This window comes from Gobius niger (assembly GCF_951799975.1).
Source record: "Gobius niger genome assembly, chromosome: 10".
Taxonomy (NCBI): domain Eukaryota; kingdom Metazoa; phylum Chordata; class Actinopteri; order Gobiiformes; family Gobiidae; genus Gobius; species Gobius niger.
In genome coordinates, this window is record NC_136861.1 from 5306356 (window position 1) to 5333537 (window position 27182).

Below are 27182 nucleotides of genomic sequence, written 5' to 3' on the forward strand. Positions count from 1 at the left end.
AAACACATAAATGAATAAAGCACAGACATTGGGAGCTTTAGGACATGGGCTTTTCTGTCTATGATGGACAGAGACATAAACATTAAAAATTATACTGAAGGAAAATAAAATAAATAAATAAATGGCATCAGCACAATTCTAATATAACTGCTCTTAAATGTGTCGCCTACTTTACTTAAGGAAATGTACGCGAGTAAATTAACTAATTACAAACCAATCTGCTGTGAAAAAAGTAAGAACGTTGAAGAAGACGTTGTATCGGTATTCGGTATCGGCGAGTTCTTAAAGTACTCGTACTCGTATCGGTTTTAGAAAAAGTGGTATCGGTGCATCCCTAATGTATATGTGTGTATATATATTTTATTTATATTTTTTTTAAAGAATGGAGTAGGAGAATACGTTTTTTTTTCATCCTACTCCTGTACTTCTTTTCATGGAATGTATTATTGTTTTTTTTTATTATTGGATTGTTGCTTTATTTTATGTTGCAGTACCATCAAAAAAATAAATACAATGACATGAAAATCACGTGCTTATTCTTTATACTTTTATTTTTACAAGAGTTTTTTTTTATCACTGTCCCACTTTGTCAATGTGCTGTTGGCAAAGTGGGAAAAAAAAAAAGCTTCTCCGCTGGTCCACGGGGGGGCGCTGTTGTCCCATCTCTGAGCTTCATTTTGCCCCAGTGTTTTTTATTTCCTGCTCTGGCTCGTCTGAACTTGATCTCTCTGGATCATGAGACAGTTGTAAACTTAAACCTGCTCAGGGGAGAGTTTTCACGGTGAGATCTGGCAACTCGCGCGCACACAACGGTGCTTCTTCCCGGTGTGACAGCCGCTGCTCGGTGCGCCTGTGTCGGCCGTGAGTCTCCGCTGCGATGGCCCCTCGGTACCGGGACAAGGTGGTGGTCGTGACCGGAGGGTCGAAGGGCATCGGCCGCGGGATCGTGTCCGTGTTCGGTACGAAACTCAAATGATCATCCCGGAACAAAGAGGAGTTTAAAATCAGAAATAACATGTTGGAAACTTCTGCTGCAGATTTAAGGAAGTGTTGAGGAATCGAGCCATTTTCTTCATTGTTTGTCCTGCATTAAAGCGCTGATGGGAAACATTGAAGCGCTTTAGATTTGATGATTTCAGCTTTAACCCCTTAACTCCCACCTGAACCGAGCACATTTTCTCCACTTTGGCTTTACCCCAGTCCAAAAGCTCCTGGAAAAAAGCTGTGAAAATAGCAAGAAAACTGAGACGACAACAATGATGGAAATGTGACAGAAAAAAAGGGACACAAAATTGATGAAAAAGTGGCAAAAATGTCACAAAAATGTCAGAAGAAATTGACAAAAAATGACGAAAAAATGACAAAAATGTGACAAAAAAGAGACCAAAAAAATGACAAAAAAATTGACAAAAATTAGAAAAAAGAGACAGAAAATTAACAAAAAAGAGACAAAAATGTGACAAAAAAATGACAAAAATGTGACAAAAATGTGACAAAAAATTGACAAAAATGTGACAAAAAAAGAGACAAAAAAGAGACAAAAAAATAACAAAAAAGAGACAAAAATGTGACAAAAAAGAGACAAAAATGTGACAAAAAAGAGACAAAAATGTGACAAAAAAATGACAAAAAATTGACAAAAATGTGACAAAAATGTGACAAAAAATTGACAAAAATGTGACAAAAAAGAGACAAAAAATAACAAAAAAGAGACAACAATGTGACAAAAAATAGACAAAAATGTGACGAAAAGAGACAAAAAAGACAAAAAAATGGACAAAAATGAGACAAAAAAGAGACAAAAAAATAACAAAAAATAGACAAAAATGTGACGAAAAAGAGACTAAAAATGTGACAAAAAAAGAGACAAAAAAATGACAAAAAAATGACAAAAAATTGACAAATATGTGACAAAAAATTGACAAAAATGTGACAAAAAAATGACAAAAATGTGACAAAAAAATGACAAAAATGTGACAAAAAAATGACAAAAAGAGACAAAAAAGACAAAAAAAATAACAAAAAAGAGACAAAAATGTGACAAAAAAGAGACAAAAATGTGACAAAAAAGAGACAAAAATGTGACAAAAAAAAGACAAAAAAAGAGACAAAAAATTGACAAATATGTGACAAAAAATTGACAAAAATGTGACAAAAAATTGACAAAAATGTGACAAAAAATTGACAAAAATGTGACAAAAAGAGACAAAAAAGACAAAAAAATGGACAAAAATGTGACGAAAAAGAGACAAAAAATGTGACAAAAAAAGAGACAAAAAAATGACAAAAAATTGACAAATATGTGACAAAAAATTGACAAAAATGTGACAAAAAAATGACAAAAATGTGACAAAAAAATGACAAAAATGTGACAAAAAAATGACAAAAATGTGACAAAAAGAGACAAAAAAGACAAAAAAAATAACAAAAAAGAGACAAAAATGTGACAAAAAAGAGACAAAAATGTGACAAAAAAGAGACAAAAATGTGACAAAAAAAAGACAAAAAAAGAGACAAAAAATTGACAAATATGTGACAAAAAATTGACAAAAAGAGACAAAAAAGAGACAAAAAAATGACAAAAAATTGACAAATATGTGACAAAAAATTGACAAAAATGTGACAAAAAATTGACAAAAATGTGACAAAAAATTGACAAAAATGTGACAAAAAGAGACAAAAAAGACAAAAAAAATAACAAAAAAGAGACAAAAATGTGACAAAAAAGAGACAACAATGTGACAAAAAAGACAAAAAAATGTGACAAAAATGTGACAAAAAAGAGACGAAAATGTGACAAAAAAAAGACAAAAAAATAACAAAAAATTGACAAATATGTGACAAAAAATTGACAAAAATGTGACAAAAAATTGACAAAAATGTGACAAAAAAGAGACAAAAATGTGACAAAAAAGAGACAAAAATGTGACAAAAAAGAGACAAAAATGTGACAAAAAAGACAAAAAAATGTGACAAAAATGTGACAAAAAATTGACAAAAATGTGACAAAAAAAGAGACAAAAAAGAGACAAAAAAATAACAAAAAAGAGACAAAAATGTGACAAAAAAGACAAAAATGTGACAAAAAAATGACAAAAAATTGACAAAAATGTGACAAAAATGTGACAAAAAATGGACAAAAATGTGACAAAAAAGAGACAAAAAATAACAAAAAAGAGACAACAATGTGTCAAAAAATAGACAAAAATGTGACGAAAAGAGACAAAAAAGACAAAAAAATGGACAAAAATGAGACAAAAAAGAGACAAAAAAATAACAAAAAATAGACAAAAATGTGACGAAAAAGAGACAAAAAATGTGACAAAAAAAGAGACAAAAAATGACAAAAAATTGACAAAAATGTGACAAAAAAATGACAAAAATGTGACAAAAAAATGACAAAAATGTGACAAAAAAATGACAAAAATGTGACAAAAAGAGACAAAAAAGACAAAAAAAATAACAAAAAAGAGACAAAAATGTGACAAAAAAGAGACAAAAATGTGACAAAAAAGAGACAAAAATGTGACAAAAAAAAGACAAAAAAAGAGACAAAAAATTGACAAATATGTGACAAAAAATTGACAAAAAGAGACAAAAAAGAGACAAAAAAATGACAAAAAATTGACAAATATGTGACAAAAATTGACAAAAATGTGACAAAAAATTGACAAAAATGTGACAAAAAATTGACAAAAATGTGACAAAAAGAGACAAAAAAGACAAAAAAATGGACAAAAATGTGACAAAAAAAGAGACAAAAAAATGACAAAAAATTGACAAATATGTGACAAAAAATTGACAAAAATGTGACAAAAAAATGACAAAAATGTGACAAAAAAATGACAAAAATGTGACAAAAAAATGACAAAAATGTGACAAAAAGAGACAAAAAAGACAAAAAAAAATAACAAAAAAGAGACACAAATGTGACAAAAAAGAGACAAAAATGTGACAAAAAAGAGACAAAAATGTGACAAAAAAAAGACAAAAAAAGAGACAAAAAATTGACAAATATGTGACAAAAAATTGACAAAAAGAGACAAAAAAGAGACAAAAAAATGACAAAAAATTGACAAATATGTGACAAAAAATTGACAAAAATGTGACAAAAAATTGACAAAAATGTGACAAAAAATTGACAAAAATGTGACAAAAAGAGACAAAAAAGACAAAAAAAATAACAAAAAAGAGACAAAAATGTGACAAAAAAGAGACAACAATGTGACAAAAAAGACAAAAAAATGTGACAAAAATGTGACAAAAAAGAGACGAAAATGTGACAAAAAAAAGACAAAAAAATAACAAAAAATTGACAAATATGTGACAAAAAATTGACAAAAATGTGACAAAAAATTGACAAAAATGTGTCAAAAAAGAGACAAAAATGTGACAAAAAAGAGACAAAAATGTGACAAAAAAGAGACAAAAATGTGACAAAAAAGACAAAAAAATGTGACAAAAATGTGACAAAAAAGACAAAAAAATGTGACAAAAAAGAGTCAAAAATGTGACAAAAAAGACAAAAAAATGTGACAAAAATGTGACAAAAAATAGACAAAAATGTGACAAAAAAGAGACGAAAATGTGACAAAAAAAAGACAAAAAAATAACAAAAAATTGACAAATATGTGACAAAAAATTGACAAAAATGTGACAAAAAATTGACAAAAATGTGACAAAAAAGAGACAAAAATGTGACAAAAAGAGACAAAAATGTGACAAAAAGAGACAAAAATGTGACAAAAAAGACAAAAAAATGTGACAAAAATGTGACAAAAAATTGACAAAAATGTGACAAAAAAAGAGACAAAAAAGAGACAAAAAAATAACAAAAAAGAGACAAAAATGTGACAAAAAAGAGACAAAAATGTGACAAAAAAGAGACAAAAATGTGACAAAAAAATGACAAAAAATTGACAAAAATGTGACAAAAATGTGACAAAAAATTGACAAAAATGTGACAAAAAAGAGACAAAAAATAACAAAAAAGAGACAACAATGTGACAAAAAATAGACAAAAATGTGACGAAAAGAGACAAAAAAGACAAAAAAATGGACAAAAATGAGACAAAAAAGAGACAAAAAAATAACAAAAAATAGACAAAAATGTGACGAAAAAGAGACAAAAAATGTGACAAAAAAGAGACAAAAAAATGACAAAAAATTGACAAAAATGTGACAAAAAAATGACAAAAATGTGACAAAAAAATGACAAAAATGTGACAAAAAAATGACAAAAATGTGACAAAAAGAGACAAAAAAGACAAAAAAAATAACAAAAAAGAGACAAAAATGTGACAAAAAAGAGACAAAAATGTGACAAAAAAGAGACAAAAATGTGACAAAAAAAAGACAAAAAAAGAGACAAAAAATTGACAAATATGTGACAAAAAATTGACAAAAAGAGACAAAAAAGAGACAAAAAAATGACAAAAAATTGACAAATATGTGACAAAAAATTGACAAAAATGTGACAAAAAATTGACAAAAATGTGACAAAAAATTGACAAAAATGTGACAAAAATGTGACAAAAAGACAAAAAAATGGACAAAAATGTGACGAAAAAGAGACAAAAAATGTGACAAAAAAAGAGACAAAAAAATGACAAAAAATTGACAAATATGTGACAAAAAATTGACAAAAATGTGACAAAAAAATGACAAAAATGTGACAAAAAAATGACAAAAATGTGACAAAAAAATGACAAAAATGTGACAAAAAGAGACAAAAAAGACAAAAAAAATAACAAAAAAGAGACAAAAATGTGACAAAAAAGAGACAAAAATGTGACAAAAAAAAGACAAAAAAAGAGACAAAAAATTGACAAATATGTGACAAAAAATTGACAAAAAGAGACAAAAAAGAGACAAAAAAATGACAAAAAATTGACAAATATGTGACAAAAAATTGACAAAAATGTGACAAAAAATTGACAAAAATGTGACAAAAAATTGACAAAAATGTGACAAAAAGAGACAAAAAAGACAAAAAAAATAACAAAAAAGAGACAAAAATGTGACAAAAAAGAGACAACAATGTGACAAAAAAGACAAAAAAATGTGACAAAAATGTGACAAAAAAGAGACGAAAATGTGACAAAAAAAAGACAAAAAAATAACAAAAAATTGACAAATATGTGACAAAAAATTGACAAAAATGTGACAAAAAATTGACAAAAATGTGACAAAAAAGAGACAAAAATGTGACAAAAAAGAGACAAAAATGTGACAAAAAAGAGACAAAAATGTGACAAAAAAGACAAAAAAATGTGACAAAAATGTGACAAAAAAGAGACAAAAATGTGACAAAAAAGAGACAAAAATGTGACAAAAAAGAGACAAAAATGTGACAAAAAAGACAAAAAAATGTGACAAAAATGTGACAAAAAATAGACAAAAATGTGACAAAAAAGAGACGAAAATGTGACAAAAAAAAGACAAAAAAAGAGACAAAAATGAGACAAAAATGTGACAAAAATGAGACAAAAGGTGAAGAAAAAGAACATCTAATAAGTGACAACAACACAAGGAAAAAGACGCATTTACATCAGTGTTGTAGGTCTTAGCTTTCAAATGAGACATTACACTGGGTAAAGCCGAACTGGTGAAATGCACTCACATGAGGCGGGGGTAAGAGGTTCATATATAAATGCTTCTTCTAACTCTCGGTGTGTTTGTGAATTGTTCTCTTTTTAGTCGAGAACGGGGCCAAAGTGGTTTTCTGCGCCAGAGGAGGTGAGTCATTAACAGGAACAATTTAAAAAAAAGTTCATTTATTTCTGAAATTCAACTTAAACTGTGAAACTAGTGTATGATCTAGACCAGGGGCGCCCAAACTTTTTGTCTCCGAGGGCCAGAATGAAAACGTGCCTGTGGGTCGCCGGCCAAACACGGCGATGTCAAGGGTGAAACACTTATAACTGCAAATAATAATAGTTCCTTTATTTTATTTTTCGATAGCCTATACATTTGCATTTGACTCTATCTAAAACAAATGTTAACTCTGGCAAAAGCCTAGTTTTAGTTGAACAAAATCAACAATTGTGGCCATATAGTGCAAAAAAAAAACACCCGTATCTACAGTGACTTTAGCTCATTCGTTTGTTAACCTCTTAACTCCCGCCTGAACCGAGAGGATCTTTTTCCTCACGTCATCAGATTTTTTTTCCATCCTTTTTTTGTTGGGTATTCAACTCATTTTAGTAACTTTTTTGTCATTTTTTATCACATTTTTTGTCATTTTCTCATCATTTTTGGTCATTTTTTTTCCTTCATTTTTTTGTCAAATTTTAATCAATTTTTTGCATTTTTTTTTTATCACATTCTGTCATTTGTTTTTTTTTTCTTTTTTTTTCCATTTTTGTCAATTTTTTTGTCATTTTTTTGTAATTGTTTTGTCCAATTGTTATCACTTTTTTTTTTTTTTAATTTTTAGTCCTTTTTTTCTTCATTTTTTTCATCAATTTTTTATCACATTTTTGTAATTTTTTTGTCATTTTTAATCATTTTTTTGTCAATTTTTTTGTAAAAAAAATTATCACATTTTTTGTCAATTTTTTTTAATTTTTTTGTAAAAAAAATATCACATTTTTTGTCAATTTTTTGTAATTTTTTTGTCCAATTTCTATCAATTATTATTATTATTTTTTTTAGTCCTTTTTTTCTTCATTTTTTTCATCAATTTTTTATCACATTTTGGTCATTTTTTGTCACATTTTTGCCACTTTTTCATCAATTTTTTGTCACTTTTTTGTCAATGTTTCTCACTTTTTTGTCACATCTCCATCATTGTTTTCGTCTCAGTTTTGTCGCTATTCTCACACCTTTTTTCCAGAAGCTTTCGGACTAAGGGTAAAGCCAAACTGGAGAAAATGTGCTCGGTTCAGGTGGGAGTTAAGGGGTTAACTCAAAGAAAATGTAACATTAGATCATTTTGAAAGTGTCAGTTCAGCATAAATTCTTTTATAAGTCATGTACCTTTGTTAATGTCAACAACCTTTGAAATTAAAGTTGACGCTACAACGCTCTGTGATAAACACCAAGACACCACAACAGTGTTCGAGTACCTCACTCCCACTTTCTTTCATTTTAGATATTTTTGGCCCAGATATTTTTGGAACCTCGATGAGCACCGATCAGTTTACAAATTGAGATCCTGGTGATAGTGGTGAATAGTGGTAGTTTCCTTAACTTTTGGGAAAGGGGTGAAACAGCGCCCCCCAATTTGACGTTGGTGGCCAAAAAGTGTACTGCATCCAAATTTACCATTAAGGATGAATGGAAGAGAATTAGTATTAACCCCTTAACTCCCACCTGAACCGAGCACATTTTCTCCAGTTTGGCTTTACCCCAGTCCAAAAGCTTCTGGAAAAAACGTGTGAAAATAGCAACAAAACTGAGACGAAAACAATGATGGAAATGTGACAAAAAAGTGACAAAACGTTGACAAAAAAGTGATGAGAAATTGATGAAAAAGTGGCAAAAATGTCACAAAAATGTCACAAGAAATTGACAAAAAAAATGGATGAAAAAAGGACAAAAAATTTTTATTAAAAAAAAGACAAAAAATGACAAAAAAAATGACAAAAATTACCAAAAAAATTACCCAAAAAATGACAAAAATGTGACAAAAAAATTGATGAAAAAAGGACAAAAATGTGATACAAATTTGACCAAAAAATTACAAAAATGTGATGAAAAAATGACGAAAAAAAGGGAACAAAAGCAACAAAAAAATTACAAAAATTTGATTAAAAAATGACAAAAAAATGTCAAAAATATGACGAAAAAAATGCCGAAAAAATTACCTAAATGTGACAAAAAATGCCGAAAAAATGACCAAAATGTGACAAAAAATGACCAAGAAAATGAGAAAAAATGACAAGAAAATGACCAAAAAGACCAAAAAAATTACCAAAAAAATGACAAAAATGTAACAACTTTTTTTTTTTGTGATAAAAAATGTATGATAAAATGACAAAAATGTGATAAAAATTTGACTAAAGAATTACAAAAAAATGACAAAAAATGACAAAAACATAACAACAATTTGATTTAAAAAAAATGACAAAAAAAAATGACAAAAAAAAATGACAAAAAAAGTGACAAAATGTGACAAAAATGTGATAAAAATTTGACAAAAAAATTACCAAAAATTGACAAAAAAGTTACAAAAATGAGTTGAATACCCACAAAAAAATGATGGAAAAAAAAAAAATCTGATGACGTGAGGAAAAAGATCCTCTCGGTTCAGGCGGGAGTTAAGAGGTTAACCACACGCAGTGCAAAAGTAGGTCACCCTCTGGCAGGCCAACAGAATCCCCACTTTGGGCACCCATGATCTGGACTCATGACACGCACAGGGAGATTTGTCCAGCCTTTGTTTGTTTTCATTTTGATGATTATGACTTACAGTCCATTTTCATTTCGTTTTTTTTTACAAGCTGAGCCATAATAATCAGAATTAAAACAAACAAAGGCTTGACACATCTCCCTTTGCATGTCATGAGTCTAAATCATATACTAGTTTCACAGTCTAAGTTTAATTCAATAAGTAGATTCAATGGGACGGGTTTGGTTTACGGTTTTGGTCGCTCGTTTGTCACAGCTGCGGCAGGTGAGGCTCTGGAGGCGGAGCTTAATCCGAAAGGACCAGGATGTTGTCGGTTCATCTCCTGCGACATGAGCAAAGAGGAGGATATTCAGGTGAGTCTGTAGCAACAAGCAGCGTTTGTAGCTTGTGATTCGGGAAACGCTTCTACAGCTCCACAAAAGTCCGCTTTGCCTCCTGCACATCTGTATGTTGTTGCTGATGAAGCTGAAATGTAGTAAATGAGCTCCGTGATGTTAAACCTCTCACCCCCCGCCTTGACCGAACGCTTTCTCCAGTCCGGCTTTACCCAAATCTAGAAGCTGCTTAACAGGAGCCACAACGCCTCATTTGAAAGCTAAGACTTACAAAACTGCATTTCCCCAGTTCGGCTTTACCCAGTGTAATGTGTCATTTGAAAGCTAAGACCTACAACACTGATGTGAATGCATCTTTTTCCTTGTGTTGTTGTTGTGTTGTTGTCACTTGTTAGATGTTCTTTTTCTTCACCTTTTTGCCTCATTTTTGTAAAAATAACAAAAAAGAGACAAAAATGTGACAAAAAACAACAAAAAAGAGACAAAAATGTGACGGAAAAAAACAAACAAAAAAGAAACAAAAATGTGACGAAAAAATAACAAAAAAGAGACAAAAATGTGATGAAAAAATAACAAAAAGAGACAAAAATGTGACGAAAAAAGAGACAAAAATGTGACGAAAAAATAACAAAAAAGAGACAAAAATGTGACGAAAAAGTAACAAAAAAGAGACAAAAATGTGACAAAAAATAACAAAAAAGAGACAAAAATGTGACAAAAAAACAACAAAAAAGAGACAAAAATGTGATGAAAAAATAACAAAAAAGAGACAAAAATGTGATGAAAAAATTACAAAAAAGAGACAAAAATGTGATGAAAAAAGAGACAAAAATGTGATGAAAAAAGAGACAAAAATGTGACGAAAAAAGAGACAAAAATGTGACGAAAAAATAACAAAAAAGAGACAAAAATATGACAAAAAATTACAAAAAAGAGACAAAAATGTGACAAAAAAAACCAAAAAAGAGACAAAAATATGACAAAAAAACTACAAAAAAGAGACAAAAATATGACAAAAAATAACAAAAAAAGATGTGACGAAAAAAGAGACAAAAATGTGATGAAAAAAGAGACAAAAATGTGATGAAAAAAGAGACAAAAATGTGATGAAAAAAGAGACAAAAATGTGACGAAAAAAGAGACAAAAATGTGACGAAAAAATAACAAAAAAGAGACAAAAATATGACAAAAAAAATACAAAAAAGAAACAAAAATGTGACGAAAAAATAACAAAAAAGAGACAAAAATATGACAAAAAAAATAACAATAAGAGACAAAAATGTGATGAAAAAAGAGACAAAAATGTGACGAAAAAATAACAAAAAAGAGACAAAAAAGAGACAAAAATGTGACAAAAAATAACAAAAAAGAGACAAAAATATGACAAAAAAAATTACAAAAAAAGAGACAAAAATGTGACGGAAAAAAACAAACAAAAAAGAAACAAAAATGTGACGAAAAAATAACAAAAAAGAGACAAAAATGTGACAAAAATAACAAAAAAGAGACAAAAATGTGACAAAAAAACAACAAAAAAGAGACAAAAATGTGATGAAAAAATAACAAAAAAGAGACAAAAATGTGACAAAAAAACAACAAAAAAGAGACAAAAATGTGACAAAAAAACAACAAAAAAGAGACAAAAATGTGATGAAAAAATAACAAAAAAGAGACAAAAATGTGACAAATAATAACAATAAGAGACAAAAATGTGACGAAAAAAGAGACAAAAATGTGACGAAAAAAGAGACAAAAATGTGACGAAAAAAGAGACAAAAATGTGATGAAAAAATTACAAAAAAGAGACAAAAATATGACAAAAAATATTACAAAAAAGAGACAAAAATATGACAAACAAAATTACAAAAAAGAGACAAAAATGTGACGAAAAAATAACAAAAAAGCGACAAAAATGTGACAAAAAATAACAAAAAAGAGACAAAAATGTGACGAAAAAAGAGACAAAAATGTGAAAAAAACAACAAAAAAGAGACAAAAATGTGACGAAAAAATAACAAAAAAGAGACAAAAATATGACAAAAAAATTACAAAAAAGAGACAAAAATATGACAAAAAAAATTACAAAAAAGAGACAAAAATATGACAAAAAAATACAAAAAAGAAACAAAAATGTGACGAAAAAATAACAAAAAAGAGACAAAAATGTGATGAAAAAATAACAAAAAAGAGACAAAAATGTGACAAAAAAATAACAATAAGAGACAAAAATGTGACGAAAAAATAACAAAAAAGAGACAAAAATGTGATGAAAAAAGAGACAAAAATGTGACGAAAAAATAACAAAAAAGAGACAAAAATGTGACAAAAAATAACAAAAAAGAGACAAAAATATGACAAAAAAAATTACAAAAAAAGAGACAAAAATGTGACGGAAAAAAACAAACAAAAAAGAAACAAAAATGTGACGAAAAAATAACAAAAAAGAGACAAAAATGTGACAAAAAATAACAAAAAAGAGACAAAAATGTGACAAAAAAACAACAAAAAAGAGACAAAAATGTGACAAAAAAACAACAAAAAAGAGACAAAAATGTGATGAAAAAATAACAAAAAAGAGACAAAAAAATAACAATAAGAGACAAAAATGTGACGAAAAAAGAGACAAAAATGTGACGAAAAAAGAGACAAAAATGTGACGAAAAAATAACAAAAAAGAGACAAAAATATGACAAAAAATATTACAAAAAAGAGACAAAAATATGACAAAAAAAATTACAAAAAAGAGACAAAAATGTGACGAAAAAATAACAAAAAAGCGACAAAAATGTGACAAAAAATAACAAAAAAGAGACAAAAATGTGATGAAAAAAGAGACAAAAATGTGAAAAAAACAACAAAAAAGAGACAAAAATGTGACGAAAAAATAACAAAAAAGAGACAAAAATGTGACGAAAAAATAACAAAAAAGAGACAAAAATATGATGAAAAAGAGACAAAAATGTGACAAAAAAAGAGACAAAAATGTGACGAAAAAATAACAAAAAAGAGACAAAAATATGACAAAAAAATTACAAAAAAGAGACAAAAATATGACAAAAAAATAACAAAAAAGAGACAAAAATGTGACGAAAAAATAACAAAAAAGAGACAAAAATGTGACGAAAAAACAACAAAAAAGAGACAAAAATGTGACGAAAAAATAACAAAAAAGAGACAAAAATGTGAAGAAAAAATAACAAAAAAGAGACAAAAATATGATGAAAAAGACACAAAAATGTGACAAAAAAGAGACAAAAATGTGACGAAAAAATAACAAAAAAGAGACAAAAATATGACAAAAAAAATAACAAAAAATTTGACAAAAAATAACAAAAAAGAGACAAAAATATGACAAAAAAATTACAAAAAAGAGACAAAAATATGATGAAAAAGAGACAAAAATGTGACAAAAAAAGAGACAAAAATGTGATGAAAAAATAACAAAAAAGAGACAAAAATATGACAAAAAAAATAACAAAAAATGTGACAAAAAATAACAAAAAAGAGACAAAAATATGACAAAAAAATTACAAAAAAGAGACAAAAATATGACAAACAAATTACAAAAAAATAACAAAAAAGAGACAAAAAGTTGAAGAAAAAGAACATCTAATAAGTGACAACAACGCGACAACACAAGGAAAAAGATGCATTTACATCAGTGTTGTAGGTCTTAGCTTTCAAATGAGACTGGGTAAACCGAACCTGCTGACCCTGTAGTTAATCGCTCTACAAACGCACTCATACTGACTTTCTGCACATACATCTGAAGTTCAGTCCTGGTGTCTGCTGTTAATCAGTGCTGGGGTTTGTTGTTTTGTGGGATTAAAGTCCGTGTTTTGCAGAGGCTGATCACCTTCACTGTGGAGCAGTTCGGACACATCGACTGCCTGGTCAACAACGCGGGCTGGCGTGAGTGAAACGTCCTGCACAGCAAACACATGACTCTGCAGGACAGGTGAAACTTGAGAGGGCGTGGAACACAGTTATAGTGCTGTGTTTTTTAACGGGGTCAGACGAGGACAAACGGGTTCCGACTCCATCTCAGGCCAAAGCACAAACGAACAGACGGAGGCTCTGATTGGCCGAGAGCAGAGAGTGGACAGGCCTCGCCAAAGCACGCAGTGTGATGATGGTTAGATCAAGTTTGGACTGGTTTAGATCAAGTTTGGACTGGTTTAGATCAAGTATAGACTGGTTTAGATCAAGTTTGGACTGGTTTAGATCAAGTTTGGACTGGTTTAGGTCAAGTTTGGACTGGTTTAGATCAAGTATAGACTGGTTTAGATCAAGTTTGGACTGGTTTAGATCAAGTTTGGACTGGTTTAGGTCAAGTTTGGACTGGTTTAGATCAAGTTTGGACTGGTTTAGGTCAAGTTTGGACTGGTTTAGATCAAGTTTGGACTGGTTTAGGTCAAGTATAGACTGGTTTAGGTCAAGTTTGGACTGGTTTAGGTCAAGTTTGGACTGGTTTAGATCAAGTTTGGACTGGTTTAGGTCAAGTTTGGACTGGTTTAGATCAAGTTTGGACTGGTTTAGGTCAAGTTTGGACTGGTTTAGATCAAGTTTGGACTGGTTTAGGTCAAGTTTGGACTGGTTTAGATCAGGTTTGGACTTGTTTAGATCAAGTTTGGACTGGTTTAGGTCAAGTTTGGACTGGTTTAGGTCAAGTATAGACTGGTTTAGATCAAGTTTGGACTGGTTTAGGTCAAGTTTGGACTGGTTTAGATCAAGTTTGGACTGGTTTAGGTCAAGTTTGGACTGGTTTAGATCAAGTTTGGACTGGTTTAGGTCAAGTTTGGACTGGTTTAGATCAAGTTTGGACTGGTTTAGGTCAAGTTTGGACTGGTTTAGATCAGGTTTGGACTTGTTTAGATCAAGTTTGGACTGGTTTAGGTCAAGTTTGGACTGGTTTAGGTCAAGTATAGACTGGTTTAGATCAAGTTTGGACTGGTTTAGGTCAAGTTTGGACTGGTTTAGATCAAGTTTGGACTGGTTTAGGTCAAGTTTGGACTGGTTTAGGTCAGGTTTGGACTGGTTTAGATCAAGTTTGGACTGGTTTAGGTCAAGTTTGGACTGGTTTAGATCAAGTATAGACTGGTTTAGATCAAGTTTGGACTGGTTTAGATCAAGTTTGGACTGGTTTAGATCAAGTTTGGACTGGTTTAGATCAAGTTTGGACTGGTTTAGATCAAGTTTGGACTGGTTTAGGTCAAGTTTAGACTGGTTTAGATCAAGTTTGGACTGGTTTAGATCAAGTTTGGACTGGTTTAGATCAAGTTTGGACTGGTTTAGATCAAGTATAGACTGGTTTAGATCAAGTTTGGACTGGTTTAGGTCAAGTTTGGACTGGTTTAGATCAAGTATAGACTGGTTTAGATCAAGTATAGACTGGTTTAGATCAAGTTTGGACTGGTTTAGGTCAAGTTTGGACTGGTTTAGATCAGGTTTGGACTTGTTTAGATCAAGTTTGGACTGGTTTAGGTCAAGTTTGGACTGGTTTAGGTCAAGTATAGACTGGTTTAGATCAAGTTTGGACTGGTTTAGGTCAAGTTTGGACTGGTTTAGATCAAGTTTGGACTGGTTTAGGTCAAGTTTGGACTGGTTTAGGTCAGGTTTGGACTGGTTTAGATCAAGTTTGGACTGGTTTAGGTCAAGTTTGGACTGGTTTAGATCAAGTATAGACTGGTTTAGATCAAGTTTGGACTGGTTTAGATCAAGTTTGGACTGGTTTAGATCAAGTTTGGACTGGTTTAGATCAAGTTTGGACTGGTTTAGATCAAGTTTGGACTGGTTTAGGTCAAGTTTAGACTGGTTTAGATCAAGTTTGGACTGGTTTAGATCAAGTTTGGACTGGTTTAGATCAAGTTTGGACTGGTTTAGATCAAGTATAGACTGGTTTAGATCAAGTTTGGACTGGTTTAGGTCAAGTTTGGACTGGTTTAGATCAAGTATAGACTGGTTTAGATCAAGTATAGACTGGTTTAGATCAAGTTTGGACTGGTTTAGATCAACTTTGGACTGGTTTAGGTCAAGTTTGGACTGGTTTAGATCAAGTTTGGACTGGTTTAGATCAAGTTTGGACTGGTTTAGGTCAAGTTTGGACTGGTTTAGGTCAAGTTTGGAATGGTTTAGGTCAAGTTTGGACTGATTTAGGTCAAGTTTGGACTGGTTTAGATCAAGTATAGATGGTTTAGGTCAAGTTTTTGACTGGTTTAGATCAAGTTTGGACTGGTTTAGATCAAGTTTGGACTGGTTTAGATCAAGTTTGGACTGGTTTAGACTGGTTTAGATCAAGTTTGGACTGGTTTAGAACAAATTTGGACTGGTTTAGGTCAAGTTTGGACTGGTTTAGATCAAGTTTGGACTGGTTTAGGTCAAGTTTGGACTGGTTTAGATCAAGTTTGGACTGGTTTAGACTGGTTTAGATCAAAATTTGGACTGGTTTAGGTCAAGTTTGGACTGGTTTAGATCAAGTTTGGACTGGTTTAGACTGGTTTAGATCAAGTTTGGACTGGTTTAGATCAAGTTTGGACTGGTTTAGATCAAATTTGGACTGGTTTAGGTCAAGTTTGGACTGGTTTAGATCAAGTTTGGACTGGTTTAGGTCAAGTTTGGACTGGTTTAGATCAAGTTTGGACTGGTTTAGACTGGTTTAGATCAAATTTGGACTGGTTTAGATCAAGTTTGGACTGGTTTAGATCAAGTATAGACTGGTTTAGACTGGTTTAGATCAAAATTTGGACTGGTTTAGGTCAAGTTTGGACTGGTTTAGATCAAGTTTGGACTGGTTTAGACTGGTTTAGATCAAGTTTGGACTGGTTTAGATCAAGTTTGGACTGGTTTAGATCAAATTTGGACTGGTTTAGGTCAAGTTTGGACTGGTTTAGATCAAGTTTGGACTGGTTTAGGTCAAGTTTGGACTGGTTTAGATCAAGTTTGGACTGGTTTAGACTGGTTTAGATCAAATTTGGACTGGTTTAGATCAAGTTTGGACTGGTTTAGATCAAGTATAGACTGGTTTAGATCAAGTTTGGACTGGTTTAGATCAAGTTTGGACTGGTTTAGATCAAGTATAGACTGGTTTAGATCAAGTTTGGACTGGTTTAGATCAAGTTTGGACTTGTTTAGATCAAGTTTGGACTGGTTTAGATCAAGTTTGGACTGGTTTAGGTCAAGTTTGGACTGGTTTAGATCAAGTTTGGACTGGTTTAGATCAAGTTTGGACTGGTTTAGATCAAGTTTGGACTGGTTTAGGTCAAGTTTGGACTGGTTTAGATCAAGTATAGACTGGTTTAGATCAAGTTTGGACTGGTTTAGATCAAGTTTGGACTGGTTTAGGTCAAGTTTGGACTGGTTTAGATCAAGTTTGGACTGGTTTAGGTCAAGTTTGGACTGGTTTAGATCAAGTTTGGACTGGTTTAGGTCAAGTATAGACTGGTTTAGGTCAAGTTTGGACTGGTTTAGATCAAGTTTGGACTGGTTTAGGTCAAGTTTGGACTGGTTTAGATCAAGTTTGGACTGGTTTAGGTCAAGTTTGGACTGGTTTAGATCAAGTTTGGACTGGTTTAGGTCAAGTTTGGACTGGTTTAGATCAGGTTTGGACTTGTTTAGATCAAGTTTGGACTGGTTTAGGTCAAGTTTGGACTGGTTTAGGTCAAGTATAGACTGGTTTAGATCAAGTTTGGACTGGTTTAGGTCAAGTTTGGACTGGTTTAGATCAAGTTTGGACTGGTTTAGGTCAAGTTTGGACTGGTTTAGATCAAGTTTGGACTGGTTTAGGTCAAGTTTGGACTGGTTTAGATCAAGTTTGGACTGGTTTAGGTCAAGTTTGGACTGGTTTAGATCAGGTTTGGACTTGTTTAGATCAAGTTTGGACTGGTTTAGGTCAAGTTTGGACTGGTTTAGGTCAAGTATAGACTGGTTTAGATCAAGTTTGGACTGGTTTAGGTCAAGTTTGGACTGGTTTAGATCAAGTTTGGACTGGTTTAGGTCAAGTTTGGACTGGTTTAGGTCAGGTTTGGACTGGTTTAGATCAAGTTTGGACTGGTTTAGGTCAAGTTTGGACTGGTTTAGATCAAGTATAGACTGGTTTAGATCAAGTTTGGACTGGTTTAGATCAAGTTTGGACTGGTTTAGATCAAGTTTGGACTGGTTTAGATCAAGTTTGGACTGGTTTAGATCAAGTTTGGACTGGTTTAGGTCAAGTTTAGACTGGTTTAGATCAAGTTTGGACTGGTTTAGATCAAGTTTGGACTGGTTTAGATCAAGTTTGGACTGGTTTAGATCAAGTATAGACTGGTTTAGATCAAGTTTGGACTGGTTTAGGTCAAGTTTGGACTGGTTTAGATCAAGTATAGACTGGTTTAGATCAAGTATAGACTGGTTTAGATCAAGTTTGGACTGGTTTAGGTCAAGTTTGGACTGGTTTAGATCAGGTTTGGACTTGTTTAGATCAAGTTTGGACTGGTTTAGGTCAAGTTTGGACTGGTTTAGGTCAAGTATAGACTGGTTTAGATCAAGTTTGGACTGGTTTAGGTCAAGTTTGGACTGGTTTAGATCAAGTTTGGACTGGTTTAGGTCAAGTTTGGACTGGTTTAGGTCAGGTTTGGACTGGTTTAGATCAAGTTTGGACTGGTTTAGGTCAAGTTTGGACTGGTTTAGATCAAGTATAGACTGGTTTAGATCAAGTTTGGACTGGTTTAGATCAAGTTTGGACTGGTTTAGATCAAGTTTGGACTGGTTTAGATCAAGTTTGGACTGGTTTAGATCAAGTTTGGACTGGTTTAGGTCAAGTTTAGACTGGTTTAGATCAAGTTTGGACTGGTTTAGATCAAGTTTGGACTGGTTTAGATCAAGTTTGGACTGGTTTAGATCAAGTATAGACTGGTTTAGATCAAGTTTGGACTGGTTTAGGTCAAGTTTGGACTGGTTTAGATCAAGTATAGACTGGTTTAGATCAAGTATAGACTGGTTTAGATCAAGTTTGGACTGGTTTAGATCAACTTTGGACTGGTTTAGGTCAAGTTTGGACTGGTTTAGATCAAGTTTGGACTGGTTTAGATCAAGTTTGGACTGGTTTAGGTCAAGTTTGGACTGGTTTAGGTCAAGTTTGGAATGGTTTAGGTCAAGTTTGGACTGATTTAGGTCAAGTTTGGACTGGTTTAGATCAAGTATAGATGGTTTAGGTCAAGTTTTTGACTGGTTTAGATCAAGTTTGGACTGGTTTAGATCAAGTTTGGACTGGTTTAGATCAAGTTTGGACTGGTTTAGACTGGTTTAGATCAAGTTTGGACTGGTTTAGAACAAATTTGGACTGGTTTAGGTCAAGTTTGGACTGGTTTAGATCAAGTTTGGACTGGTTTAGGTCAAGTTTGGACTGGTTTAGATCAAGTTTGGACTGGTTTAGACTGGTTTAGATCAAAATTTGGACTGGTTTAGGTCAAGTTTGGACTGGTTTAGATCAAGTTTGGACTGGTTTAGACTGGTTTAGATCAAGTTTGGACTGGTTTAGATCAAGTTTGGACTGGTTTAGATCAAATTTGGACTGGTTTAGGTCAAGTTTGGACTGGTTTAGATCAAGTTTGGACTGGTTTAGGTCAAGTTTGGACTGGTTTAGATCAAGTTTGGACTGGTTTAGACTGGTTTAGATCAAATTTGGACTGGTTTAGATCAAGTTTGGACTGGTTTAGATCAAGTATAGACTGGTTTAGACTGGTTTAGATCAAAATTTGGACTGGTTTAGGTCAAGTTTGGACTGGTTTAGATCAAGTTTGGACTGGTTTAGACTGGTTTAGATCAAGTTTGGACTGGTTTAGATCAAGTTTGGACTGGTTTAGATCAAATTTGGACTGGTTTAGGTCAAGTTTGGACTGGTTTAGATCAAGTTTGGACTGGTTTAGGTCAAGTTTGGACTGGTTTAGATCAAGTTTGGACTGGTTTAGACTGGTTTAGATCAAATTTGGACTGGTTTAGATCAAGTTTGGACTGGTTTAGATCAAGTATAGACTGGTTTAGATCAAGTTTGGACTGGTTTAGATCAAGTTTGGACTGGTTTAGATCAAGTATAGACTGGTTTAGATCAAGTTTGGACTGGTTTAGATCAAGTTTGGACTTGTTTAGATCAAGTTTGGACTGGTTTAGATCAAGTTTGGACTGGTTTAGGTCAAGTTTGGACTGGTTTAGATCAAGTTTGGACTGGTTTAGATCAAGTTTGGACTGGTTTAGATCAAGTATAGACTGGTTTAGATCAAGTTTGGACTGGTTTAGGTCAAGTTTGGACTGGTTTAGATCAAGTATAGACTGGTTTAGATCAAGTTTGGACTGGTTTAGATCAAGTATAGACTGGTTTAGATCAAGTTTGGACTGGTTTAGGTCAAGTTTGGACTGGTTTTGATCAAGTATAGACTGGTTTAGATCAAGTTTGGACTGGTTTAGATCAAGTATAGACTGGTTTAGATCAAGTTTGGACTGGTTTAGATCAAGTTTGGACTGGTTTAGATCAAGTATAGACTGGTTTAGATCAAGTTTGGACTAGTTTAGATCAAGTTTGGACTGGTTTAGATCAAGTTTGGACTGGTTTAGATCAAGTTTGGACTGGTTTAGATCAAGTTTGGACCGGTTTATGCTTCTTTTGACAACTTTTTGACTGGTTTAGACCAGGTAATGTTTGGTTTATACTGGTTTAGACCAGTTTTAGAGAGACTTTTTTTCATGGTACATAACATTAAAGGGTTAAAGTCAGAATTGAACACAGGCTAATCATTCTGACCTCCACGAGTTTGTCTCAACACGTTAATCTTGTTGTTACGTATAGTTTTGGCTTCACTTTGTCCTTACGTGAGCTTTATAGCCTCTTGTCTCCTCAGACCCTCCTCACAAACCCACAGACGACACCAGCGCTCAGGAGTTCCGGGACCTGCTGGACCTGAACCTCGTCAGTTACTTCCTGGCCTCTAAAGTACGGCTTCAGGACGTCCATGTGTTTGAATAAGCCTGATCCGTTTATAATAGGTCTCATGGTTGTTTCGCAGCTGGCGTTGCCGTTCCTCCGTCAGCGCGAGGGGAACATCATCAACGTGTCCAGCTTGGTGGGTTCCATCGGACAGAAGGACGCGGCGCCGTATGTGGCCACGAAGGTCCGTTCACTCACACTCGACACGACAATCTGCTGTATAAACAATCATGGCCGTATCTACCATTGAGGTCACCTCGGTCAAATTTTTGCTTTTTTTTTTTTCTCCACATTGAATCCTTTACTGCACAAATGAATGTTGTAAACACTCGCTTCTACAGGCGGAAGATCCTCTAGTTCAGACGTGGATGAGCTTGTTCTGAACCTCAATGTGTCCACTCTAAAACCGAACCTCATGAGCTGCTTTGGACCCGAGTGCGTAAAACTCGGCGGAGGTGCGGCTCTACACTTCACTACAGTAGCGCCTTTAGCATGAACCGCACCAAAGTTTGATCCAGATGCAATTTCTTTGCTCTGTCATAAAGAGAGAGGAGCCAGGGCGCCGTCAGACTGACGGTGACTCCGATTTACAACAGGAGTTTTCCTCATTCTGATCTGAGGAGCGAGAGGAGAAGCGTCTGTGCCTCATCATTGCCTCCTCCTCTGCTGCTCACTTTGTTTCTGTCTCATGCAAAGATTGTCCTGCGTGTAAATGATCTTCGCTTTAATGAGAGCTTAAACCAGCACATTCACCTTTGTAGCGACCAGTGGTTTGACAGTGAGGGCGACGCAGAGGGGGCGGGGCCAGAGCGCAGAGTCTGACGTTCAGAATGAGCCAAAGCAAAACACTCAGCTTTACCCGTTCACACCCACAGCCATGTTTTCAATGAAAAACTGACATTTTCATTTAATATTTTAGTATTTATTTAGGACAAGACATTCGTATTGCCTCTCACTCAGGCGAGCAAAACTGTTTGGCAAACCTGCTTCACAGTAATAATGGATGATAATGGATATTAAATAAATATTTTATTTTGTGATATTCATCATGTCAAAGTATGGGGTACGTGACTCGTGCACGGCTGCACCCACTGCCCTGGGGCAGACTGATGGAAGCGAGGCCAGTCTGCATCATCTGCATGTCCGACCACCGTCCACTCACTCACTACATTCACTCAGGCTCCTGGTCCCAAACGGTGCAACAAAAAGACATTTTTGAAAACAGCTTAAGGATGAGCCAAAGTGTTTTTTATCCGGACCTCACTGTTTTTTAAATCCTGGCTACGGCCCTGTAAGCAATATGCGGTTGTCCACACTGAGATATGTTCTTACCTGAGCTTAGACGAGTTCATGTGTACCTGTCTGGTCTTCACGCGTGTCCTCAGTCACGTAAGCACAGAGCAGACGGCGTTAGCATTTAGCCTCTCCTCCTCTATAGCTCCAAACCAGGTGATGATAGAAGCTACCAAGCTCTTCCACGTCTTCATTATTTAAATATGATTACATACAAGTATAATTACACAAAATTAAACAATGTGGATTTTCTAAGCGGCTAAAAAGGGGACTATATTGTAAGGCGTAATAATACCAGGAGTAGTTCGAAATCCGCGCAGTAAAGTGAAGATATTACTGTGCGGATTTCGGGGGCCAGACATGTTACACGTTAGCTAAGGAAAAAGAACAGGCGTGTCCAGAGTAGGTTAGAAAGAGCTCCTTCTTCTCAGCTTCCAGTGAAAACACGACATCTGCTCAGACGCTCAGGTTGCGTTTGTTTTTTATTCTTCTCCTTTATTTCTTTCTTACAACAAACAGGGGCCTACCGCATTCAGGGGCCGTCGTCGCTGTTTTAGGATCCGCGCTGCACGTTGTAAAGAGCCCGTCCGCGCAGTAACTCCTAAAGACTTCCCCCGCTCACTTCCGTCAATAACCTTTAGGAGTTACTGCGCGGACGTTTTGCTCCTCGTATCATTACGCCTCACAATATAGTCCCCCTTTTTATCTGCTTATAAAATCGACATGTTACATTTCTGTGTAAATATACTTCGCATGAAAACACTTCACGTAACTTAATAAAATAGGGAACACGTGGAAGAGCTTGGTAGCTTCTATCGTGAGCTTTTTTGGAGCTATGTGACATGTGGGAGAGGCTGCGTATGTGCTCCGTTTGCCTGGCAGAGCACACGGACAAAGACCAGACGGGGATATATTAACTCGACTAAAGTGAGGTAAGAGCATATCTCAGTATGTAAAAACGGTGGCCTATTCCTTTAATAACCGATCTACATTAGCTTTATAAAAATGCTTTGAGGAAGTTTGTGGCAAACAAAATTCCTACTTTCTTTTCTGTTGAAATAAAAAAAGAAGCACATATTATAATTTATAGCCTATTTTTTAATGAATTGATAAACGAAACGATAAAGAATTGTATCAATAAGAATGGTATTTCCATATAGATGAAAAAAATTCTGCAAATAAAACATAATTAATCATTTTAATCAAGGGGGGGGCTACAATTCTGTTTAAGCCCCGGGGCCTATGGGTACATTAAGGTGGGCCTGACAACAGAAATAATGAAAAAGCTGTTTTACAATTTAAAATCAGGCCGTAAGCATAGAATGAAGACATTCCATTACAGACGTCGAGCTCTTCCGTTCTGCTGTGACGACACAACTGAGCAACTCGGAGCAGCGGAAGCCAAAAAACACTCTGGAGGAGTTTTTTTTTATTAGGAGATGGCATAACAACATGGTTAAAAGCTCCAAAACGTCGATTTTGCATGATATAGCTCCTTTAATACCTATATATGACAATTACAGAGGAATTATAACGTTGTCTGTGGTCCAAACTCATCCATAACTTTCCTCACGTATCGCACCATCCCAGTTCTTCACTCAGATGTTTCCCGTTGTGTCCAGCATACGGTATACATGTAGTGTCACTGTGTTTGGCCAAGTGTGAAAACCTTCTCTCTCACGGTAATGCTGTCTGTTTCCCACTAGGGGGCGATAATCTCCATGACCAAAGCCATGGCTGTGGACGAGAGCCGCCACAGAGTCAGAGTCAACTGGTGAGACGTGTATTTGTTTATTTCCTTATAAACTTTTGAGGCCGTTTCACACACGTTCCGGGAAAAGGGGCCATGGGAAAAAGCTAAACCTCTTCACCTCTGACCTCCCGCCTTAACCAAGTGCATTTTCTCCTGTTAAGCTTTACAGCCTATAGGCCAGAGTGACACCTCATTTGAAAGCTGAGACCTACAAAACTCATCTAAATGGATCTTTTTGGTGTTGCTGCCTTGTCGTTACTTTGACATTTTGACGTTTTTTTGTCCATCGCCTCCATTGCTGTTCTTCGGTGGCTTTTTGTTGCATTTTCATCTCTTTTTGTCCCGTTTTTGTCATTTTTTCTTCACTTTTTTGTCACTTTTTTGCCATGTTTTGGACACTTTTTCATCACTTTTTCCGTCATGTTTTTGTCAATTTTTCATTGCTTTTTTATCATGTTTTTGTCACATTTTTCATCACTTTTACATCATGTTTTTGTCACATTTTTCATCGCTTTTTCATCATGTTTTTGTCACATTTTTCATTGCTTTTTCATCATGTTTTTGTCACATTTTTCATCGCTTTTTCATCATGTTTTTGTCACTTTTTCATCGCTTTTTCATCATGTTTTTCTCACATTTTTCATCGCTTTTTCATCACTTTTTTGCCATGTTTTGGTCACTTTTTCATCACTTTTTCCGTCATGTTTTTGTCACTATTTCATCGCTTTTTCGTCACTTTTTTATCATGTTTTTGTCACTTTTTCGTCACTTTTTTATCATGTTTTTGTCACTTTTTCCTCAGTTCTTTGTCATATTTTTGTCACTTTTTCATCGATTTTTCCGTCACTTTTTTTGTCGCTTTTTCATCATGTTTTTCTCACATTTTTCATCGCTTTTTCATCACTTTTTTGCCATGTTTTGGACACATTTTCATCACCTTTTCCGTCATGTTTTTGTCACTTTTTCATCACTTTTTCGTCACTTTTTTATCATGTTTTTGTGACTTTTTCATCAGTTTTTTTGTCATATTTTTGTCACTTTTTCATCACTTTTTCCGTCATGTTTTTGTCACTATTTCATCGCTTTTTCGTCACTTTTTTATCATGTTTTTGTCACTTTTCCGTCACTTTTTTATCATGTTTTTGTCACTTTTTCCTCAGTTCTTTGTCATATTTTTGTCACTTTTTCATCTATTTTTCCGTCACTTTTTTGTCGCTTTTTCATCATGTTTTTGTCACTTTTTCATCTATTTTTTCGTCACTTTTTCATCGCTTTTTCATCATGTTTTTGTCACATTTTTCATCGCTTTTTCATCACTTTTTTGCCATGTTTTGGACACTTTTTCATCACCTTTTCCGTCATGTTTTTGTCACTTTTTTGTCACTTTTTCGTCACTTTTTTATCATGTTTTTGTGACTTTTTCATCAGTTTTTTCCGTCATGTTTTTGTCACTTTTTCATCGGTTTTTCATCAGTTTTTTGTCATATTTTCGTCACATTTTGATCACTTTTTGCCATGTTTTTGTCACTTTTTTGTTTCGTTTCATCCTCGTATTTTGTCGGGAAATTTTTACCCTTTTTTTGTCGCTATATTTACGCTTTTTACAATATTTTTTTTATTTGGGTAAAGCCAAACTTTAGAAAATGTGCTCTGTTCAGGTGGGAGTTAAGAGGTTAACCTCCGCCTGAACTGACTGGTCTGTCGTGTTTCCTGCAGTGTCTCTCCTGGAAACGTGTGGACTCCGCTGTGGGAGGAACTGGCCGCTCAGACTTCAGACCCTGACGCTGCAGTCGCTCAGGGTCAGGGGTCACAGGTCAGTCTCACACTCACTGTCTTCATACACTGCCTGACCCCCATAAAAGGTCTCCTCCTGGATGTGGAGAACTGTTCTGATCTGGGCCTCCTGCAGCTGGTCTGGTCTAGGTTCAGCAACATGAAGTCAATGATGAAATACGTTATGGGAACATGTTTTGGTAAAGGGGTGCCCCCAAAAACGCTTTTTCTGTGCTTGTTTCCTGTTTAACCCCTTAACTCCCACCTAAACCAAGCACATTTTCTCCAGTGTGGCTTTACCCCAGTCCAAAAGCTTCTGGAAAAAAGCTGTGAAAATAGCTACAAAACTGAGACAAAAACATTGTTGAAAATGTGACAAAAAAGTGAGAAAACATTGACAAAAAGTGACAAAAAAATTTATGAAAAAGTGGCAAAAATGTCACAAGAAATTGACAAGAAATTGACAAAAAATTGACAAAAAAAATGACAAAAATTTGATAAAAAATTGACGAAAAAATGACAAAAATTATGACAAAAAATGACAAATAAATTGACAAAAAATTGATAAAAAATTACCAAAAATGACAAAAAATTGACAAAAAAATTGACAAAAAAATGACAAAAATGTGATAAAAATTTGACAAAAAAATTACAAAAAAATTACAAAAAAGTTTTACAAATTTGACAAAAAATGACAAAAATGTGATAAAAATTTGACCAAAAAAATGGCGAAAAAATGACAAAAATGTGACAAAAAATGACAAAAAAACGACCCAAAAAAATGACAAAAATTTGATAAAAATGTGGCAAAAAATTGACGAAAAAATTACAAAAAAGTTACAAAAATGAGTTGAATACCCTACAAAAAAATTATGGAAAAAAAAATCTGATGACGTGAGGAAAAAGATCCATTTAGATGAGTTTTGTAGGTCTTAGCTTTCAAATGAGGCGTTACACTGGCCTACAGGATTTGGGTAAAACTGAACTGGAGAAAATGCCCCCGGTTCAGGCGGGAGTTAAGAGGTTAATAATAATGCCTGCAAAGCACAAACTCTCCACCAGGGCAAGCCTTGTAGATAAAACAGGCCAGGATTATTAGTTATGGCCTTTGTAATTAATTAACCGCATTTAAGCATCATTTATTTAAGGGTTGTATTTACTATTCACAGGTATATTTGGATTTTTCCTGCATTTTTACTTTTTTCGGTGGAGATGTGCGGCCTGCGTGATCTTTTCAAACAGACACAGTTTGATTTATTTTGGAGAATGATCTTTTGAAATAAGTTTATGTTTAGGCTTAAAACTATGGCCCTATTTATCATATCATTTCAGGTTATTCAATCGTAGTTTCTGTCCCAGTTTTGATTGGTTGCCGTTAGCATTAGCATGCTGCCTTTAGCTGACAATCATAAGTTTGCGGAGGTTCAAGCTAACCCAGCTTTAATTCTCCAGGTTCAGAGCTTCAAAAAGATCATATTTTCTCGTAATTGGGTCCGGTATCTGAGTATGAATGACTCCCTTGTCTCGGTCTGAGCTCTAAAGCGTCTCTGCAGCTGCTGGGTCGGATGGGCACGGAGGAGGAGTGTGGATTAGCCGCGGTGTTCCTCGCCGCCGACGCCTCGTTCTGCACCGGGATCGACCTGCTGCTGAGCGGAGGCGCCGAGCTCAACTACGGCTTCAAGAGCCAGCTGCCCACGTGAGGACGTTCACACGTGACAC

General features: G+C 34.0%; 1 protein-coding gene across 1 annotated transcript; it reads left to right on the top strand.

The window, feature by feature from the left end:
* The first annotated feature begins 803 nt into the window (after window positions 1–803).
* Window positions 804–27182, top strand: hsd17b14 (hydroxysteroid (17-beta) dehydrogenase 14). The gene is made up of 9 exons (XM_079564588.1): window positions 804–959; window positions 6700–6738; window positions 9611–9708; window positions 13536–13602; window positions 20559–20650; window positions 20724–20828; window positions 23644–23711; window positions 25407–25503; window positions 27017–27182. The coding sequence occupies exons 1-9, from the start codon at window positions 878–880 to the stop codon at window positions 27161–27163; spliced, it is 795 nt and encodes a 264-aa protein (XP_079420714.1). The 5' UTR covers window positions 804–877; the 3' UTR covers window positions 27164–27182.